General features: G+C 45.3%; 1 protein-coding gene across 1 annotated transcript in view; it reads left to right on the top strand.

Annotated features, from left to right (window-relative positions):
* The first annotated feature begins 1,610 nt into the window (after positions 1-1,610).
* DPP6 (dipeptidyl peptidase like 6) overlaps positions 1,611-22,794 on the top strand; it is a 525,902-nt gene continuing 504,718 nt past the window's right edge. The window contains exon 1 of the mRNA XM_076331931.1: positions 1,611-1,780. Coding sequence (XP_076188046.1) covers positions 1,730-1,780 — 51 coding nt within the window. The 5' untranslated portion in view covers positions 1,611-1,729. The remainder of the gene's footprint in view (positions 1,781-22,794) is intronic.

Genomic DNA, 22,794 nt, shown 5'->3' with positions numbered 1-22,794 from the left:
TTAAGGAAAAATGTAGTGTGAGCAACACTATGGGACTGCACATGGTGTGTCCCATTTCTAGTGGACAGCCATTGCCTTTGAAATGAAGATGCTGCAAGCTGTGAAGGACCAGAGTTCAAGGTGCTCCAGATGGGCATCACAAAAGGAGACATGGAAGTGTCTGCAGTTCCCCCACTGAAAAAAAGCCCTTGGCTTGGTTAAACCTTGGATGACAAGAAGAGTTTCTGCTTTTTCTTCTTGATTTCCCTTCTCAGCTGTTAAGCAAATCACTTACTTTCTTGTCAGGGTTTCTTCTCTCCTTTTGAGTGGGCAACATCTGAAGCAGTCCTGTTCATGCCAAATGAGATCAATGGGCACCTAATTCTCCTGGAGATGACTGTAATTACTTCTGGTACATCAGGGAGAGACAAAAGAGACAGCTCCCTCGAAGGATTTTTTTCCCGTGTGCAGGCTGAGGTGTAAACCGTCGGGATGGGTGGCAAGGCTGTGTCCCTGGAAAGCTGCACCAAGGCGAGGAGGAGAGGCCGCGTTCTCGCCAGGGCAGCAGGAGAGGACCATCTTCCAGCAGCTGCTCCAGCCACCTGTGGCGCAGCTCAGCTGGGGGACTGGAGCTCACAGCAGTGGAAGACCTCACAGAAAAAGTGGGGGGACACCGCTAGAAAGGAGCAAAGGGCACGGCCGGCGTTCAGCTGCAGACCGACGCGGGCTATGCCCTTGCCTTTGCGTTCCCCCGCGGTGGGGCCGGCCTCCAGCATCCACCTGCCCGTTCCTGCGGCGTGCGGGGGGGGGAGTTCACCCCGGATCCCAAACCCTGGCGTTGGGGCAAGTCCCTGGAAGCGCCCCCTCCCCCAGACAGCGGGCTGCGGGCAGGAGGGGGGCGGCGGTGCCGGGGGGCTGCGGGCGGGCGGGCGGGCGGGCCGGGGCGCAGCCATGGAGACGCGGCGTGCGTCCCCCGCTCACCCGCGGCAGCGTGATTCCTGTTCCCCACCCTCCCTGCATCAGACGTGGCCTGGCTGGGGCCGCGCCGGCTCTAGCCGCTGAACAGTTAACGCCGGGAGAGGCGGCTCCTCTTCCCCCCACCCTCCCCGGTTCCTGATTGTAAAAAGCGTGTGCACCCCCCCCCCCCCCGCCCCCCCCAGAAGAGCAGCGAGCCGGGCACAGCCAGGGAAGGAGGGGGCGGTCGCCCCTCCGCCCTCTCCAGCTCCCTCTTTTTATTTATTGTGTGTGTCCGTCCCCGTCCCGTCCCCCCGTCCCCCCGTCCCCCCCCCCCCCCCCCGTTTTCTGCAACCGGTCTCCCGGGGTGGCCTCGGCTCGGCGGGACCGCCCGGGCCCGGGGCGGCGGCCGGGCATGGCCGGGGCGGGGGGTGTGCGTGCGGCTCCCTCCTGCCCACCCCACCCCGCCGGCTCCCGCAGGGCAAAAGCTGAATCTGGGTGGTGACTGAGCCTGGCTGCCCCCCCGCCGCTCCTGCCTCCCCTCCCCTTTGACAGGGGCTGTTTTATTTTTATTGCCTTTTTTTTTTTTTTTGGGCAAAAGGAAAAATATATATTGAAAGGGTGGGGAAGGAAAAAAAAGAAAGCAGGCAGCCTCCCCCTCTGCTGCTCGTAGTCCCCTCCACTCCACACCAAAAAGAGCCATCGCAAGTGCACGCCAGTTCTTCACTAAAGTGATCCAGCCGCTGGATTAAGTAACTCTCTGAGACCAGCACGCGCACGCACACACACGGCAAAAATGAAGGAAAAGGCAATGTTTCAAACGGCTAAAATGCAAGGAAACATGATGGTAAGTGGCTGCTGCTGGCGCCTCCAGTGACTGTAAGTAAGTGGCGGGGCTCCCTGCTCGGGCTCGGTGCTACCCAGACCCGTTCACCACCCGCACGGTCGGTGCGGAGCCCCCCATTGCTGGGGCTGAGCTGGCCGGGGAGACAGGCGTGGCTGCATCATTGCTTAGTGTCTGTCCCCCACCCCCACCCCACCCCGAAGAGGGTCGCTGGTGGTGCGGAGGCTGCTGGAGCGTCCCCCTCGATAAGGGGAGCTGGGGCGCAGCGAGGGCGGGGGGCGCCGGGGCTCGGCGGTACCGGGGCGGGCTGCGCGCCCGGCTCGCTCCGGGCACCGCGCTCCGGCACGGCCAACTTCGCCAAGTTGATGACCACGATGTGCGTGAGCTGGGGGGTGTGGGGGTTACCTTGCCTTTCCTCCGGCATGACTAGTGGAAACATTTGTCTTGATGCCATATTTTTTTCCAAACCTACTCGGGATGCCTTCTAAATCATCTCCCCCCCGCCTCCCTTAAGGGGAGGAAAAAAAAAAAAGCCAGCTGCTCTCCCGGAAGAAGTGCTGGTTGCCATCTTGTGCTGATGGAAATATATTTGTGTGTTTTGGCTGCTGGCTTGACCCGCTGGGGGCGGCGGGGCCGCCGGTGCGCGGGGGGTGCGCGGAGCCCCGCATGCGGGCTGCTCCGGCGGCCGGGAGGCAGCTGGCTGCTGGAGGAGGGCGGGGGAGAACCGGGGTGGCTTCAGGGTGCTTTGCTTTAAAAACAACTTATTTCAAATAACCTGAAGCTTGGAAAGGGTACCTGTTGGTCTCCTGTCCCCTCCCTCCTTTCAAGCAAAGCACTCGTATTTTGCCTCCCCTGTGAGGGGAAATGCTAATATTTAATACAAAGGTAGTATACAGTTCTCTCATGCCTTGCGTTGGTGCGTTCAAGAAGCGGCCGAAGTATTCTCCATCCTTTGATTAAGTTCTGTAGTAAAATGCTTCGCTGGCTTTTTAAGGAAATGCCTCCTTTTCCAACTCCAACAATGCTGCTTTTTCCAGCAGTAGTTTCTAAGAGGAAGGTGCAGTGCTATGTGACCTGTGAATTCAACTAAGGGAACTGAACAGGAACTTCTGCAAACATTTTTCCAGGAGAATTGCACAGCCTGTGTGATTGCATCGTACTCTTTTCATTATGCCTTTTAAATGCCTGGGAAACATCTGGTGCCGGAACTTTTTTAACAGGGGGAAATTCAGATTATTATTTGCTTAAGCTGCTGATCGTAGAGGTCATTATGGTCTTTGATTAGGATGTTCTCTATCAGTAAGAAAAAATAATTAACCACCTGAGATTACATCGTTTGATTAAAGTACAGGATTAACCTAATTTACATACACAATGTCACAGAATTAATAAAAACCTCTCGCACATTTTCCTCGCTGGTCTCTGAAGTCAGGGGATGATGAGCGGGCAGGGATTCCCCCACTGCCACTCAGCAAAGGGCTAGAGCTTCTGCTGGGATTTTTGGCTAGCGCTTCTGAGCGTGGCAAAATGGATCCGCATATCCACACCTCTGCGAGATGAGCAAAGGCTGGAGTGATCCATCTGCACACAGAGCTGTGTAGCAGGGGCTGTCCACAATTCAAAACCTCTGCCAGAGACAATCGTTTCGGCCTCTGATTCAAACGGGAGCAGGATCCGGCCCCCCAGGCTGCTAAGTCACAGTTATTTCTTACTGTCACTCGGGGCAGTCTCCCTGGACCTGAATGCAAGGCTTTCCTCTGAAGAACTCATTTTTGAGACACTGTCAATGAAATTTCAAGACAAGGAAACTGTTACACTGACACAGATGATTTCTTTAATTAATGCCTGTGTTTTTATGGGCCACCTAAAACACACACTGCTGGTTTCTGTGTTAATCTGGTCTGTGGTAGCAACTGGATTTGCAGTTTATTTAAGCAAGAATTAAATTTAGGTGACTGTTTGAGCTTTAAGATATTCAGACAGATTTTTATATTTCTTCAAGATAATAATTAGTGGACCTAATCCTGAAATCTCAGATGCGCTTTTGATGGAAGTTCTAGCAAGTTAAGACTAGTGCTTTCTTTACCCTTCTCCTTAAGCTGTTGTGTAAAAAAATAGTACTTTTACTTATTTATCACTTTTGTTACAATTAAAATCAGAATCCTGAACTAGTCATGTCAAAACCTAATGCTGTGAGTGTCCTCTCTCACATACCTGGCAGTCATTGAGAATACAGGGTTGGGTGTGTGTGGAGTCCCAGGAGGTGCGTTACAGTGTGCACTGCATTAATTGCCTAGCAGAATTTGAAAAGTCATTGAAAATTCAAAGCCCACCATGGTTTTCTTTTTTTTTGTTTTGTTTGTTTTCTGGCGCTTTTGCTGTAGCTTAGAATCTTGACAAGCTTCTAACTATGTATTGATTTTCTTCTCTTTAAAAATCTTTCTTAAATTGAGCTATTTCATTCTTAAAATGATGTGACAGCAAGTGATAATACTGGCACATTGGTCCCTGGCCATGCAGTGGGCCCTTTTTAAGTGCGGTGATAGCTCATGGAGTCACTACACCTGTGATTTCTTTATTACCTAATTAGATCAGCAAAAACGAAGCCATTCTTGTGACACTGAGATAAATGTTTTTATCCCTGTGACAGTATTTCACCAGGGCTTTGTTTTGGCTTTTTTAAACAACAACATTTACCTGGAAGGGTGCCTATTTTTACTTTACTGCTCTATTTCCCATTCATCATTTGAGCCGGGGGAATGTAACTTAGAGAAATAGCTCAAGCTCTTACAATGGGATTTCTCTTAATTCTACATAAATACTGTAGGGAGTGATTAATACACAGCGGTTTCTTCTAGTAAGAACTGACATACCCCATGAGTTTTCCACAGTCTTTTTCAAGTTAATATGCAACGGTAGGATGTGGAGATAAATGTTTATCACTTTTGGAGATAAATTTAATGCACTTACACTTGATCCTAACCTTAGGTACAGCTATGTAATTTATTTCATTAAAATATTCCTGTCTTTTCCCTTACACATTCAGTTGTCAGGTCAAGGACAATAATACCAACTACACTTGTTGTATTCTACTCTTGCCTGTGTCTTCCCAGGGACTGATCTATCATGTACACAGGCTTTTTTTTTTTTTTTAAATGGATTTGCAAACGAATACATCAAAAAGAGCTGTTTTGAAGAGGGCCTTTAGAGTAGTGCCAGATTCTTCTCTTATGTACATCCATGCAAATCCTAAGAACCCAATTTGGTAGAGGTACAGCTGCAGCAAAGATAAAAAGGAGCTACTACCTTCGGATGTAGACAGTTAGGTGAGTGGAAACAATGGGCTTAGTGAGAGTGCATAGGGGTCTTGAAGGCAAAATGTAACGTGCTGTATGTGAGCACGCTGATATTTTGGCACATTTAGTTGTCAGTGAAAGGAGTGAGCACTCTGCTGTAGCTAGCTATCTCTGTTAGAAGGGTGTTGCTGTGAAACTCTTGTTCTGAATTTCGGTCTAGCCAGCAGCTGCTCTAATGTTTGGAAACTACCAAGAGAAACTGTGATGGATGTGTCACTTTTCTGCTTTACTCTGATGAAAAATTTATGAATGGGGCAAAAGAGGCAGTTCTGGTTCATTGAGAGGACTTGTAGAAGAGTCTAGAGATGTAGATGTTTAGTTTGACCATTTAAATCCCAACTCTGATAGCTGCAGTTTGGATGTACATATAAAAAAAAAATAGAAATAAACCCACTGGCAAGTGTTATCCCCTAGGAACTCTGCTGGTATCTCTGAGGCCTCAGAGACCTCAAGGGTACAAATGGCATGAAGACTAAGCTACTCTGTCGTCCTTGGAGTGCTTCTGCTCTTCCTGGAGACACACTGGTGCAGCCAAATAGAAAATCCAGCTTTGCTCCTGGCCATTTTGTATTTCTGGTGCCTCCCATGAGCAGTAAATTCATATTAAAAACATAAGTAAAAGACATTGAAGTTCCATTATAATTTCCTGTATTTGCTGTATTTTACCTACAGGTTTATTGCTTACAGCAGTCAATCACATTGCACCGAAACATGGTGCAACATTCTCAGCCAAGAATGCATCTGTCCTACCATGGGGTAGAGAAGCTGCACAGAGATTAATTTTTCTTGAAACTCCTACACTGAAGTAGGTGGTGGAGTTTCTGATCCAGTGCAGTCTCCCTGCTACTTTGTCCTTCCCTCTGTCTCAGATTCCACTTGATTTAGAAGCCAAATGCACTGCAGATTTTGTGTGCTATTCATTTGCTGTCTACTACCTCAGCTGAAACCCCAGGACTATGTTTCAGAGCTGAAAGCAGGGGAACTATGGTAGCAGTTCCCAGGTGAGCTATCATGACTCCAAATGAAGTTTAAAGCCAGACAGAAATTCAGTTGCCAAACTACAGCAAGAATTGCAGCAGAAAATCTTTGGGGCGGCTGCTGCTTAGTGGGAGGAAAGTTATGTTTTGAGGACTGTAACAGTCTGGTATCCTTTCTGGGTCGCGTATAAAAGGGAACAAGCATTCCTGTTTGTTAGGATAATATATGCTGTACGGGGTACAATCCATAGGAGGTACTGGAATTGCTGCATTGTGGCCCAGTGGAAAAGCTGTAAGATGTGCTGGGCCTGTTCTAATGTCATGTTGCTAGTGATGGAAATAAAGAGCCTTTGCACATTTAAGGTGGGATGGCAGAGAGCTCCACAAAGAAATATCCAGTAGAATCCCAACGTTGTCCACTTAATGTAGAGTGTCTCTTTAGAAACATCCTTACTTAGGGGATAGAAGTGCAGAGTCTGCCCACAGTGTATTGGAAAATTACAAGGGATCCACCGAAGTTGCAGGTCCCATGAGAATTACGTGGGGCCAGGCCATCTCAGAATAACTTTGGTAGTCATGTGAAGTAGCCCACATTGCCAGCTCACTATTTAGCAATGTGAGAATAAAGGGAGGCTTGTGATCTAACTAATAATTGCGAAGGTTCGAAATCTTGAATCTGATGGTGCTCCTCACACCTGCATCTCTCTCTTCAATATCACCCAGCAGCTCCTCTGCTTCCTCTTGCTTGCAGTGAAAAAGGAACACTTTTGTGTTTGTTTCTCCCTCCTTCCTCTGAGTCGTCTGACTGTTCACAGGATAGTCTGTCCCCTCCCCTCTCTTTCTGAATGTCTTCACTGCTTTCCCAAACAGTAAGAGAGGAGAAACTGAAGGGACTGTTAGGATTTTACTGCTACCCACTTGGCTGTCATTCAGGAAAGCCCTGAGCAGCAACAGAGGCCACAGAGCTGCCTGTGCCATCAGGAAGGCAGCATTGCAGTCATCCATATTTGAGAGGTTACTTTTGTTCATTAATGAAATCTGGATTTGCTTGATCTTTCTAAAGATAAATACCAAAAATGTATGTTTTGGAGAGGTTGATGGCGTGAGGCTTTATTTGATGAGGAGAGTTCCCCTCTCTGCACTGTGGAATGAGTCTTTCAACTGCCAGAAGATACTTCATAGCATGTTCCCTTGCACCAAGTGTCACTCCTGTATATCTCTGTTGTGGTTTAACCCGGCAGGCAGCTAAACACCGCACAGCTGTTTGCTCACTTCCCCCCGCCCCCAGTGGGATGGGGGAGAGAATCGGGGGAAAAAAAAATTAAAGTTCATGGGTTGAGATAAAGACAGTTTAATAGGACAGAAAAGGAAGGGAAAATAAAAGAATATACAAAATAAGTGATGCACGATACAGTTGCTCACCACCTGCCGACTGATGCCCAGCCAGTCCCCGAGCAGCAGTCACACCCCGCCCCGGCTAACTCCCCCCAGTTTATGTACTGAGCATGACATCCCATGGTATGGAATGTCCCTGTGGCCAGTTTGGGTCAGCTGTCCTGGCTGTGCCCCCTCCCGGCTTCTTGTGCACCTCCAGCCTTCTCAGTCGGTAGAGCATGGGAAGCTGAAAAGTCCTTGGCTAGTGTAAGCACTGCTTAGCAACAACTAAAACATCACTGTGTTATCAACTTTGTTCTCATACTAAATCCAAAGCACAGCACTGTACCAGCTACTAGGAAGAAAATTAACTCTATCCCAGCCAAAACCAGGACAATCTTGGAGGTCGCATTTCTTGGCACAGCTTTGTACTCGCTTAGTATTGGTCTAACTGACTATGTAAAGGGGAAGGCAATAGAGAATCATGCCTGAACACACCTCCGGTCGGTACAAAACTTCTAGTAGCAATAGGCTCTTTAATGTACCTGACAAAAGCAGAGCAAGATTCAAAGCTGGAAGTTGGAGTCAGAGCATTTTGGACTAGAAGATAAAGTGCCCAGTTTTTACAGTGAAGGTGATTGAACTACTGGAGCAGTCTCTGTGGGAGTGCAGTAGTTTCTCTGGCTCTTGAAGTTCTTCATTAGAACAAGATGGGGATAGGATTCCCCTGACTAAACACTGGCTTCTTCGATGTAAACGTCTACGTCTAAGTTAGTCAGCCTGGGCTCTCTTTATAATTTAGTCAGTGGAGTCTGGGGCATGATTCATCCCATTTTCTTGTAGATATATAAAATGGGCCAGAGGACCTGCACTCTTGCATGCCAATTTCTTTCCATTGACTTAAGGAAATATGAGGTACTAGCTGAACCATAAACATCTACCCTGCAGATATCTAAGTCTTGAGTCTGTTGCTTAAGCATAGTCATAGATATTCCAGAGCATCTCAAATGACACTAAGCACCCCATTAGGCCTCTGCCGTTATGTGAGACAAGTACTGCTCTGCACATCTTTCCGGGGTTTGTCAACCACAGCTGCAGTGGGATGTAGGGATACATGAGCTGCACGTTTGGAGCTTTACTCTTTCCAGGTCCCAGCACGCTTGTGCAGAAGCAGGTTGGCTCTCGCAGCACCGCAGTCCAGCTGTAGCTGGAGAGGAGCTCCATCTCATCCAGATGCCATCTTGCTGCAGAAATCGCTTGGTCCATGGTTTGCATGTATACAGAGCTGTCCTAGAATATTATTACACACCTCTAGCTTTAAAACTACTTAATTCAAATAGTTTAATGTCATTACAAGCGCAATGCATGCATTTATTCTTCTAGGTTTGTGTGTTTGCATGTGTGTTGTCTGTACATTATTGTACTAATCAGTGACTCATGTGAGATTAAAAAGTAAAGCCCATTTATTAAATTGTTTTATGTACTGTAAATCTTGTGTAATCTACTAATGCATAATGCTGTCACTTAGGAAGCTTGGCATTCCTTCCCAATGGAGCGTCACATTTAGCAGGTTCCCATACTGTTCATTTTGAAAAGGCTGCAGTTGAGAATAAAATTTTAAAAAGAAATATAATTTACAGAATAAGTCTAAACCATTACAGCCCAAATGCTGACAATGCATTGATAACTGCATCCCAGCTGTAGCATGCATTCACTGGTAGATGCTGTGGATTTTCTACCCTTTTAAGGATGTTGTAGCAAGCAGAGCTTGCATTGTAGCAAGCAAGGCATTGTAGACTGGTTGCCCTTGAAGTGGATTATCAAGGTTGTGTTAAAATTCTGCTTTTGCAAGACCTGGCTTTGTGTATCTGTGGTGGTATTGGTAAGGTCCTGGGAATTCCTAGAGCACCTGTGTTGTAATGCTTATGCTGTGCACTGAGAAGAAGAGTGTGTCTTGCAAGTGGTTTCCAAGCACAAAGTGTTCCCTGTGGGATCTGTATGTCCAGTGATAGCCTCTTCATTGCTGTAGAGGTAAGGGGTGGGAACAGGAGCAGTGGAATTGCCTGTGGTATTTTGACTGGGGCGGAGAATTATTGCATGTGTAGCTGAATCTGAGTTCAACCCTTGATTGTAAATAGGTGGTTCCTGATCTGTACACTTACAAGGCACAACAGAGTTGCAAACTCGGTGCACATCCAGCAACCAATACAGGATTTTGTTTGTGATTAAGGCCTCTTTCATGGTGTGACTCAATGTTTATTGACTTTATTACCAACTATGAAGTATTTCCACCATCTCATCCCTAATTACCACAGAATAATGACTTTTAGAGGTTACCCTGAGATGCACCCAAATGTGCAGTCAGAGCAAGTATGAGAAAACTGACCATTCAAGACAGTGGGATTAGCTGCAGTGGTGAATGTTGTACGCCCAGGTGAAGCGCTGGCAGTAAGCAGAGTGGTCAATGCTGTGAAAAATCCCTCGTTGCAGGGAACATTGGCCGGAAGATGTTGTCAATTCAGGCATGTGTAGAGACAGTTACACTTGGCATGAATTCCAGTCACATATTAGATGGCCTCATTCTGTAGTCATTATTCAGCACTTACTCAAGCAAAACTTTTGCTGAACTTAATGGGTTTACTACTCCTGCTGAAATGAGTAAGAAATCTGTCTGAAGCTCAGGTGCCTTCAGACTTGAGTCTCAACACAAAACCCCACCATGTTCTGTGTCACTAAGGATTTTCAGTATTTTTTTAAAGATAGCAAACAGTGAAATATACTGGAGTGGACAAAAAAAAAAAGGTGAAGGGCAGGGTAAGAAAGCAAGCAGAAGAAGAGCAGAGGGAGGTGATTATACCAGAGGCTGCTGCAGGTTAAGAAAAGCGCTCTGGAGTTTTTACTTCATCTCATTTTGTAAGTTGTCCCCCATGGAGAACCCCATCAGCTTCTCCGTCAGATGTTTCGCAGAGCACGCTGCATGCCTGCACTTTTGCTTATGCTTGTTTTCACTGATGATGATAAACTGGAAAACATGCTGGAAATGAAAAATTTTTATTTGTTTATCATTTGGGACTGAAGTTATTAAAAACGGGGAGAAAAATTGAAATGATAGCTTGGCATGTTTTCTGTAAATACTGAGTAGTTCTTCTGCAGTGTATGATATAACCAAAGTAACCTAGAAATAAGCTTGTATTGCTCTTTTCTTGTGCCTAATTATGAGGATGTGAAAAATATGCTCATATTAATGCCTTCTCATCCGGCTGTGAGGGGGCTGAAAGTATCTCTTATGAAGATCTAGTTTGTAAAGCGAATGATTGTAATGCAGGAGTATTACTATTCATGAGCTCTGAGTTTATTGACTCTGTTAAAAACCGGATCTATGGTCCACATGAAGGATATGTAAAATGCTGTGGGTAGAGCAGTAATTCAGAAATTAATTGTAGTTCATATCAGTATGACTGAACCTTTCCTGATCTCACTCTTTGAGAGTTTTTCTCAGGGAAGGGAAGTTCATGCTAAATTCCCTGTTGCTTTTATGTTATTCTCTGTGCATTTTATTTCATTTGCATTAACCATGTACGTTTACATTTATAGTTCGTTAAAAGCTTTGTTAAGGAAGGTACTATTCAGTTGGATTTGGATATTCTTGTAGGAATCATAATCTATAAAAGATTCAAGAAATTTTAGAAATAAAATTTACTTATCTCCTTTTTTGTTCCAGTATCTTGGCTTTTACAGATACACCTTGTTTTTTATAAAGAGAGCATCTCTCACCGTTTTCTTGTTCAGATTTTAACAGAACTGTGGTCTTGGTAGGGAAAGGAGGCTGTTGGTAATATCTAAGGGCAACAAATAAATAAAACCTCTATGTATGCAATCGCAATTAAAGCAAAAATCACGTACTCCAGAGGCGTGCTCCTTGTTATGTTCCCTGTTCAGCAGTGTACTTAAGCACCTGTTTAACATTAATGGTAAGCATATGCTTAAATGTTTCTGCTGACTTGGGAGTTAGGAGAAGTCTGCCTTGCACACACAATAGTTGAACAGCCCGTTTTCCATCTGTGTGCGAGCCCAGAGCATGGTGCTAGCTGAGCATTTTCCAGGTTAATTAGATTGGCATAACAAGATCCCTAGTGGACTCTATGCAGTCATCAGCTCTTCCGCGCTTTCCGGCTATCGGGAGCTCTGCTTGAAATTGTGTATCTTTTGCTAGTAACTGAAACAGAATATTGCACTGTATTTCACCAGTGTGTTCAAATGGAAACAGAATTGAATGGATTGTGAGTACACCATAAATATCAATTTGGCTCCATATTGCTAGTGTGAATATGATGCATCCTTCAAATGCACAGTGTCTACTAAGGACTATTTGTTCTATAGAGCTACCAATAATGGCTGTGCTTTCATGAATTATGCATGTATTTGTCCCTAAACCTCACCTGACTGTGATTTGGAGTGCTTAAGATTTGAAGCTGGCTGTAAGTATAAATTGCAGATATTTTTCATAAAATATAATGTCCTTACAGGTTTCTTTGCAATATTAGTCAGAGTCCATCATGCTTGTATCTACAATAAAAAAAAAAAATTGGAATCAAAAGAATTCTAATTCAGTACAGGGAAAAGAAAAAAGCTTGATGCTCCAAAGTTTTGCAAGAAAAGGCAAAATTACATGAAGTCAAAGGTGATCTATCCATCTATTCACTAAAGCAAGTGAAATGAGATGGAGTCCCATTGTAGAAATAAGGGGGTTATTATTTACCAAATGAAGAAAGGAAAATGACCCCACAGTATGCCTAGAAGCAACTTGCCAAGGTGTAAAAATGTAGCAGTGAGAATCATATTAGCCGTTCAGGCCTTTTGATGGGTTAAAATGAGGAGAAAAAGCACACGCTTTTAGGGAGAGATTAAATAGATGAGTATGATCATTTTAGCTGAATTCAGTGGCACAAAATTTAGCTTTCCAGTATTTTCAGGGAGAGGCTGCCTTGGTTTTCTCTGAAGATTCCCTGTTTTCCCTGTTTATACAGTTCGATCACATTTGAATCTCTGGTGTCTAGAGACTTCTCTAGTATTTAATTTTCACGTTCAGGTTTGTTGGGGTGTTTTTAACCTAACCTCTTAAGTTTTTAAGGAGTTATATCCTTGTAAAGCATTGCATATTAACAGTGACATCACGGAAAACATTGAGACAAAGTGGGCTAATCTGCAGAACAGTGACAAATGGCTGTAGTGCTATCCTGAGCTCTCTGCTTCCTGCTGTATTAAAGAAGACACGTTATGTATAGATGTGACTAAAGAAAGGCAGAACAATGGAAGGACCGGAAGGCTTTGGGCAATTTGCATTTGGGTATGGGGAAGCTTTCAATCTCCAGTCACAATTTGAATCTATCCTAAATTGATAGTTATTGATGGTTGCTAACATCCATTGCCTGCTTGCTAATCTTTGCGTGCTGTAGGAGGAAGAGAGCCCCAGCTGCATGAGTAATTGCTGTGAACCAGCTTGCGACCACACTGCTCAGGCACTCTCTAGAGGTGACTGATGGAGTCCACGTTGCACATCACTTGGTAGGAACCCCCCTGGTCCCCAAGTGGCCTCGTTACCGGAATTAAAATAATTTGTGTGTGTTTTCAGTTCGAAGGGCAGGATTCAGTCCTTCTGAATGATGTTTTTGTTCTCTGACATGCAAATGTTGTGTGTTGCATGCAGGGGTTGAGAGTGCAAGGCGTGCTGAGACAAGGCTGGAGGAGAGTCGCAGGAGGAGGAGATGTGGCTTAAGTGTGCACCGCCTCTGTGGGGCAGGCTCTGGAATGGACCGTCTTTGTGAACTGTGCCTTTTGCAGGGAGCTAGCAGCATTGCTTGTAAAGCAGCTTAGAGGTAAATTGCCATGTCCGTATGAAGCACGGATGCTCTAGTCTCGGTTCCTGGAGTGAAATAAAGAGCAAGCTAGATTTGTAGTCAGGACACACACAGTCTCCACTTATGGGTAGAGTCCATATGTCAAAGAATGCTGCAGTTGGTGAATTCATGCACAGGCAGATCAAGAACTTGCAACGCATAGGAAGTGTTGGATTAGAGGATACGGAGTCTAGTTCCCAGCTATCTAAAGCAATCATAGCGTAGTGCCTTTGTCATGGTGTACATAGGAGAAATTGTGCTGGAGGCTAGTAGAGTCCATTGGATCACATGAGCTGAGCCCAGTAAACACATTTACTATCTGAAAAGTGAATTCAATTATTTCTCTTGTGCCTTGTAAATGTGTCAGACTGGCACATCCCCTCTGCTAGATTCAGTATCTTGTGCTTTCTCCTTTTGGAGATTCTCATAGTAAGCCACTTTTCCTCTCACATAACTAAACATGTAGAGACTTGTAACAAATACTAAGATTGGTATGAACGAAATACAGATGCAAATGTGTTTCTGTAAACACTGGAAAAATAGTGAAATAAGCGTGAGAAGAATGCCATGTACTGATAATAAAGAACATTGTTCCGAGCAATAAAACTGAGGAATGTGCTGTGCTGTCACGCCCAGAAGGCCTGGGCTCTAATAACAGTCACAGTACAGGTATCTCTCCAGCACAAGACCCTCCTTTCTAAGGACACTAAAAGGCCACAAGATGCTAGTACATCATGCATGCTAGCACAATTCCTTTTCCTGTTAGGCCAACAAGGAACACTGTAGCCAAACAGATGTGTATTTTTTCAGACATACAAGCAAAGCCAGATAACGAGCTGCAACCTTGCTAACACTTATGAATGCCTAACTAGGCAAGATTCTGAGGCAAAGGACCACCTCTTCTCAACTGTTGGCTCATAAAAGATATAAAAGACCAGCCGAAAAACTAGCTTGTCATTGCCAGTCAAGAAAAATCCAAGTGTTGCTATGAGAACTTAATAGTTGATATCCCTTGTCCACTGTGGCACATACAAATCCTCTCAGCCAGACCACCTGAACACACACATCTTGTGCATGTGACAGTGTGATGAATGAACTCTAAGAGAGAATGAGAGTGGCTAAACCCGGCATATTCAGATTTTGTTAATAAATACTGTCTTCTTCCATAAGGTCTTGCACTGGGGCTTGTTACACTAATTTCACACGTGAATACTCAGGAATTGATGTCTTTCATTCACTGCATGCTAACAGCAAGGATCTGTTCACATGTCCTGACCTCCCCAACCATGTGATGGCAACCATGCCAGTGAAAGATGTGACTGGAAAAGATGGTAGCAGGGGGGCTGTGGGCTGTCAGGGTCCAATGATGGAATGTGTTCAAATAACGAAGCCACATGCATTTGCAAATGCCTATTATGCCTACACCATTACCTTTATCAATCAAATCTGTAATTTCATCAAGAAATGAAATCAGGTTTGTTTGACAAGACCTATTTTCCAGAAACCTGTATAGACTAACATTAATTATACTCCTATGCTTCAGTTCTTTATTAATTGACTCCCATATCAGCTTTACTACTTTTCCATTCTTAGGAGTCCTTCTAAAGGGAGGCTAGCCAAGCTGTGTAATTTCTGTGGGTAAACAGGGCATTAGTTTTGAAAAGGCTGGTTGTAAATGCTGTAAGTCATGAGAGTAGAATCAGCAAGGGTGAAGAGGAGATGCAGGGAGCCGCTTTGTGATACAAGGTGAGACAAAGCACCATCAGCAAGAAGGTCCATTCAAGATTCTGCGGCATCAGTAAAATGATAGAGCGCATGCGTCCGTAAGAGGACAGGAGAGTGTGAGGCAGAGCAAATTGATGTTAGTGGAAGTCCTAAGGCGGCGGTATTGTTTGTTATACATTTTGTTTACAGGCAGTAGGAATGTGTACTGAAGGTGTGAGGAGAGGCAAAAATGATACTGATGATTCTGTAGAGAAACAACTTTATGATGAGAAGAAAGGCACTAACAATTCTCAGCTATAACGAGGACAGAGTGGGGTGAGAAGCAGAATGCTACTGATGCAGTTCTGTGTATGCCATGCTGGAGTGGAAGTATGTGTCATGCAATCTGACTGAAAAGCCTATGCCACCTTGCTATGATATGGAGCAGCTTAAGAAGTTGTTAATGCAAATGTGTCCTGCCATGGGGAGAAAAGCAAGTCTAGAGATTTGACTATAAACGAGAGGAAGGACTAACCTATGGTAATGAAATGCAAAGTGTCTGATCAAAATTCAGCATGTTAATCTGAATAGTAAATCTTTTATATGAATGTGTCACTTGAGTCCCATAGTCTACAAGGTTTTCTTCTTACAGTATATGTTGCCCTTGATGTCCATTTTGATTGCGAAATGTGGTAACATCTCACTGCTGCCGCTTGGTTTGCCTGCCGGAGCTGCATGGAGTCAAATGGCTTTAAAGGTTTCCTGACTACTGGAGGCTCCAGGATGTGTAAGACAACTGTGATTTGTTAAAATGGAAAGTGTGGGGCCTTTGCATGTGATTGAGACAGTGTGATATTTAACCAGCGGATACCGCATCCGATCTAGTCATCAAAAATGAAATTTAAAACAAAAATCATACTTAAATGTCAATAAGCATAGTGCTCACAGGAACCCAGGCTGAGCAGTGGCCGTTGTGGTATCCTCAGCTTATCTCCTTCATGCAGGCCTTTGACGTGTTGTATGGTTTCTGGGGAGAAACAGTGTCCCGCAGTGAATACGCTTGGATTGGCATGCAACAAATTTGAATTTAGAGGGAATACGATACTGATTTCTTGCGTGACCTTGGGCAAATCTCGCAATGCCACTGTGCACAGGATAGCTGTGTCAGTGCAGGTCAGCTCTACCACCTCCTTCTGTGGTAACCGCGCCCTGCATGGAGCTTCTCACTGGTCTTTACCTCCGTTCCCTATTTGTAAAATCGGGATGACAATTTCTTCTGTTCTCTTTCTTTGTACGTTTTGACTGTGGTATTTTAAGCTCCCATACTATCCATCTGTATTTGTTTAGTACATAAACTGTGTCTTACTGTGCTATACTTGTCTATGCTTAACATTATATTAAATGGTACAAATGTTATCGATCTATTGAAGATACGGCGTTCAGTAAGAGGTTATAGGAACATGTAAATCTGTACAACAGTAGTTGAGCTACACTTGTAGAACAGGTTTATTCTAAATTACAAAGAAAACTGAGGATAATGTCTTCTATTCATGTCTGAATTCGTGTCTGAATCAGGTTTTTATTATGAATCTAAGCAGTATTTGTCACAGTTGGTGCACAGCAATTAACTTTTTTTACTGGATCAGGCAATATCCTACATAGTAATAAATTGGTAATATTTCAGTTGAGAAAATTCTGACTGATAGTGGAATCTAGTATACAATTTTCAGATCAAATATTTCTTTCTGTATTTGTGCCATTAACCTCATATAAGAATATCATGGTTTTGATAATGCTTTGATTAGAAAAAGAGGAATTAAAGCACTCTACCAAAGTCTGACATCTGGAAAAAAACTTTGAAATGTAATCCATGAAACAAGCATGCAATCCTTGATGGTTGTTTGCTTTTATGTTACATAAATAATATGTGGAAAATTAATTATTTCAGTTTTAATAAAATGAGACATTGTGATTGGTGGGAACTGAAATTTTGTTTACTGGGAAGTTTCAACAGTCCTTGTTTTCATCTTGCTTGGGAAGGAAAACAAATACTGAAATAATTTTTCTGCTAAATGGAGATTTAATTTCCTTTCCTCACCTTGGTTTTGCTTTTTAGCACATAATTTTCCCATCCGTCTACAATCTATCAATACCATTAAAAATGTATTGTAAATTGAACTGACTGAAGAAAGCGTATTTAGACACAAGCTATTAGTCGGTGCTTAATTCATCCTTTGCTTATGCAAGACCACAATCTCCATGCACAACTCCTTTAATATCCAGCGTGGTATTTCAAGCATGAATTGACTCCTTTCAGGTTGTTTGTATAAATAAAGTGAGCAGGATTGGGTCTAGAACTGTCTACAGGATGGAAACATGTTATATTGAGGGGTATAGTGTTTCTCTGTCTTCATCAGCAAGACAGACAGTTGCTGTTTGCCATCTGTAATGGGTATGCGCAGCTTGCTTCGTCTTGATGCCCCATTGGATCTGAGATGATTCCAGAGGAGTTGTTACAGCGTTTACAGTAAGAATGCAATAGCTCCTTTGCAGCCATGAATATGCCTGTAAAAATGTACTTTCAAAGTCACTCCTTACCGAGAGTGCACTGATGAGTACTGAAGGCATCCTTAAAGTCCTTGGCATACCTCATGGGTTGGTTCAAGCAGACCGTTCTAAGATCTCCATGTGGACAAAACTTTCAAACATGCCTAGCTGAATATGGCATCCAAATCCCACATGGGGTGTTCCCTCTGCGTTCAGTGCCACCCATTTAGATCGTGGTTCTCCATGCATATCATATGCAGTTGTGTCTTTCAAGAGAAGCACAGAGAAGGAAATTGTGTCCAGGGTGAAACCACAGCACATATAGACACTCTTCATCCTGTTCTCAAGTAGTCAGCCACTGACAGTGAATCTGGGTCAAGGAGCTGCTCTGAGCACCACATTCCCATGACTAGTCTAATATCATCCCAGACCTGCCTGTATAGACATATCAGAGCTGCTGTTGCACCCCAACTGCATTTAAACTTGCCCCTGATCGCAATCCTGCCTCTGTTCATTTGTTCTAAGTGCAGTTTATTCTGTCCTTGTTTGCCTTGCCAAATTTGCTGAGATGTGTGTGTTGGCTTTAGACAAATAGCTCCTAGAGAAATGCTATCACTTAAGGTAATCCTTATTCCATAGCAGGTTTGTGTGGCTGGTAGAGTGTGGGGTGTGTTCTCAGGAGTGTGAGTTTGTGGTGAGAGAGCCCAGTGTCCCAGGGTAGCTGGCAGCTGTCTGCAAGAATGGTGCCAACTGACTCAGAAAAGAGTTACGCACAAAAGCTGGCCCGGTGGTTTTGCTGTTTTCTCCTAAAGCAGACATGTCAAAGTTTACACTGTAAGTCATGTGAGCTTTTTTAGAAGGAAGTAAAAGAAAAGAAGAAGAAAAGATGAAAAGTGCTAAAGCATAGCACTCAATGAGTTCTTTGAAGGTAATTTGCCAAGGATTATTCATTTAAATACTGTTTCAGTTCTTACAGTGCTGTTATTCCTTGCATGGACTGCATATTTCTGGATCATTGTCTAAAATAACTCTGTGAAAGCACCAGTAACAAAGTTTTTAGCTGCAGTCCTGACCTGGTTGATTTTCTCCCCAGCATGGAAGATCTAGCTGCCACCCTCTCCTTCCTTCAGGCCTTTCCTGTGATCGCAAGTGTACTGTGAGATGAAAGTCATGCCCTCCTCATGGTTTATCTCCCTGTACCTTTACAGGGTTATGGTGTATATTTAGGTCATGGTCTTATTTTGCTGTGATGTACAGGAGAGGCAGACAGTCTTTGAACTTCACCAGGAGAGAATTTGGATGTTACACTGTGGTGTTCCTATTTCTTACTATTTTTTTCACTCAGCAATGTGGCAATGAGCACTTCTATATATATTTTTGCAAAATGTAATTGATAACTATTGAATCCAAAGCACTGGATTTAGCTGCTAGCGAGGTAGTTGCATATTTCTGTACACAAAAGCTGTCACAGAGTTTGGGTGCCAGCTGCTATTGAGAATGAGGTGATGTGGCTTTTTAAAAGCAAAAACAATACTTCATCTCAAAGCTGCAGTGCATAAGGACAATGTCTTTCTAGCCATGCTATCTGCAGTCTTCTGTGTTGTAATGACAAAAATTGATGGCTATCAGCAAACTGACCCAGACAGACCAAAGGACGTTTTTGTTGCAAAGGATGTTTTTGTTCCATTTTCACTTGGGCTGCCCCAGCACTGCACAGCAGAGACTTGTGGAGCTGTGGGTAGAATGGAGTGATCCTATAAATGACCCTGATTATCACTTTCATAAATGACTCCGCATTTTCTAACCAAATGACCAATGAAGCAAAAGACATTGAACAAGTTTTTTAATTATAACAAATGGAATCTGTGCTCTCTAATCAGATTGTTGCATAGGTGGCTATTATTCATTACTAAAAGTTAAAGCAATTAAACTTCAAGCAGTCATTGGGCAGATTATAACAAAGACTTCATTTGAGGGTTTGAGTGGATTTGGGGTTTGTGTTTTTTTGTTTAATTACTATCTCTAGTAGAAACTCACAGTATATTGATCTTTCAAATCTGTCTAAAGGTGAAGTATTAATACTGGTGCCCAAACAGCTGCTGCAGGGGTTACTGTTATAGACTTGCAAACCTGAACAAATTTAATAGTGGGTCCCCATTCTGTGAGAGAGCAAAGGGAGTAGAAGGTAATTTAGGGTTTTCTATTCTATTTCTTTTTTTCTTCTTAGCGTGTCTGTCTTTATCTGCATTTTCTATCTGTCTCTGAGCTGACTTTACTATGTCCTTTCTCCTTTTCGGATATATCAAAGCTGACTGCTTGCCTGTCAGACAAGTGTGGAGGGGGTAACTATTTTGGCTGTTTTGGAGGCTAGGGTATTCTGGAGCAACACTGAGAGTAGATGCGGTCCCTCAGTGCAGTATGCAGCTTGTTGCTGATGCAGTATGATCCTGTTCTGAAGAATAAGGCATACTGCTCCTTTGTAACATATTTGTGCCAGGGATTTGCACTGATGCAGCTACTTTGGTGCAAAAAATCTCTATTTCGGCAAACTCTAATTGACCTCATTGTATCTGTATTTACCCATTTGTAAAGTGGGCAACTTAACGTTTGTCTATCACATGGGAGTATTGTAAGGCTTGCTGAAGAGTTGCTTTTAAAGCATTTGGAGATCCTTGGATGACAGACACTATAGAAAAGCACCGATTCTGTGCACTATTTTACTGCTCTCCTTTACCATTTTAAGTCCAGCTCAGCACTTACACCAAAAATGTCAGCACTCTGCTCCTGTACAAAAGCAGGTTTGCCCACTGTTTTTATTGAGAAGTGGTATTTGTATTCCCCGTGCATACACACACAATACCTTTAGAAATCAGAGTAAAGCCACCTAATTCCAAGTAGATCAGGCCGAATGTTGCCAGAATTCCTCAGCAGGCTTTAGTTACAGAAGCGAGGAAGAAAACCAAGTCTGTAGTTCGCTTGCTCTTCCCTTCAGGCCTGGTCATTTGGAATCACAGAATCAACTCGTTACTGAAGTGAGTTTTGAGTAATGTTATGAACATCCTTCTTAAAGGGTAAAAGTTCCTGCTTAGTCAGAGGTTTTCCAAAAGCCTAGATGAGGCTTGAACGCCCAATTCTCAGGAAACAGAATAATCCTCCGAGTGGCCTGGAAAACCAGCCTGAACGCTGCACTTCCCGAATGACCTGTGCTTTGTTACTTTACCCTCTGGATCTCGATTCAAAGGCATTTCTTTGGACGGGCCTTTTGCAAGGCTTAAAAATAGTGAAAGAGGGAGTGGGCGGTGAGGCGCCGGGTGGAGCGGGGGGGGGGGGGGGGAGGGGGGAGCTGTCCGTGGTGGGGGGAGCTGTCCGTGGTGGTGGTGGCGGGAGCTGTCCGTGGTGGTGGCGGGAGCTGTCCGTGGTGGTGGCGGGAGCTGTCCGTGGTGGTGGTGGAGGAGCTGTCCGTGGTTGGGGAGCTGTCCGTGGTGGTGGCGGGAGCTGTCCGTGGTGGTGGTGGTGGAGCTGTCCGTGGTTGGGGAGCTGTCCGTGGTGGTGGCGGGAGCTGTCCGTGGTGGTGGTGGAGCTGTCCGTGGTGGTGGTGGTGGAGCTGTCCGTGGTGGTGGCGGGAGCCATCCGTGGTGGTGGTGGAGCTGTCCGTGGTTGGGGAGCTGTCCGTGGTGGTGGCGGGAGCTGTCCGTGGTGGTGGCGGGAGCTGTCCGTGGTGGTGGTGGAGGAGCTGTCCGTGGTTGGGGAGCTGTCCGTGGTGGTGGCGGGAGCTGTCCGTGGTGGTGGTGGAGGAGCTGTCCGTGGTTGGGGAGCTGTCCGTGGTGGTGGCGGGAGCTGTCCGTGGTGGTGGTGGAGGAGCTGTCCGTGGTTGGGGAGCTGTCCGTGGTGGTGGCGGGAGCTGTCCGTGGTGGTGGTGGCGGGAGCTGTCCGTGGTGGTGGCGGGAGCTGTCCGTGGTGGTGGTGGAGGAGCTGTCCGTGGTGGTGGCGGGAGCTGTCCGTGGTGGTGGTGGTGGAGCTGTCCGTGGTTGGGGAGCTGTCCGTGGTGGTGGTGGAGCTGTCCGTGGTGGTGGTGGTGGAGCTGTCCGTGGTGGTGGTGGTGGAGCTGTCCGTGGTGGTGGCGGGAGCCGTCCGTGGTGGTGGTGGAGCTGTCCGTGGTTGGGGAGCTGTCCGTGGTGATGGCGGGAGCTGTCCGTGGGGGCGGTGGGGGGAGCTGTCCGTGGTGGCGGGAGCTGTCCGTGGGGGCGGTGGGGGGAGCTGTCCGTGGTGGCGGGAGCTGTCCGTGGTGGGGAGAGCTGTCTGTGGTGGTGGTGGTGGTGAGGGAGCTGTTGGTGGGGGCGGGAGCTGTCCGTGGTGGGGGGAGCTGTCCGTGGTGGTGGTGAGGGAGCTGTCCGTGGTGGCGGGAGCTGTCCGTGGTGGCGGGAGCTGTCCGTGGTGGTGGTGGAATCTGTCCGTGGTGCTGAAGGCTGTCGCACCGCCGGGAGTGGGTGAGGGCTGAGGATCGTTCTGCTGAGCACAGGGATGGACGAGTGCCTGCCCTCCCCCAGGTGTATAGCCCACAGGTCTCAGCCCTCTTCTTGCCAGTCAGCACACAGGGATTCATTTGAAACTAACAAGTGATTGCAATAGAATCCTGTGTGCAAAGAACTGGACAGAGGCTTGCTCCAGAGGTACCACGAGAATGGCATCTTCTTAAAATATGGCCACAATTAGCCATTCAGGAGCCAGTCTGAAAACACAGCACTACTATTGTCTGCCTTGTTCCATATCAGTGTGTTGCATATGAGGGGGAACATTTATACAAGACCACCTGCCCCTTCTTATTTCTGTCTGGACACTGCCAGAGCTCATAGAATCACAGAATGGTTTAGGTTGGAAAAGACCTTTTAAGACCATCAAGTCCAACTGTTAACCTAGCACTGCCAAGTCCACCACTAAACCATGTCCCTAAGCACCACATCTACCCGTCCTTTAAATATCTCCAGGGATGGTGAGCCAACCACTTCCCTGGGCAGCCTGTTCCAATGCTTGACAACCCTTTCGGTGAAGAAATTTTTCCTAATGTCACCTACTTGGGGGTCCTCAGCAAGGTTCATCTGAATTAACTAAACAGTTGTCAATTGGCTATTTAAGCCACACTGAACTGTCATTCAGAATTAAAG

The sequence above is a fragment of the Aptenodytes patagonicus genome, chromosome 2, assembly GCF_965638725.1.
Source record: "Aptenodytes patagonicus chromosome 2, bAptPat1.pri.cur, whole genome shotgun sequence".
Taxonomy (NCBI): Eukaryota; Metazoa; Chordata; class Aves; order Sphenisciformes; family Spheniscidae; genus Aptenodytes; species Aptenodytes patagonicus.
This window is presented reverse-complemented; position numbering and strand designations above follow the sequence as displayed.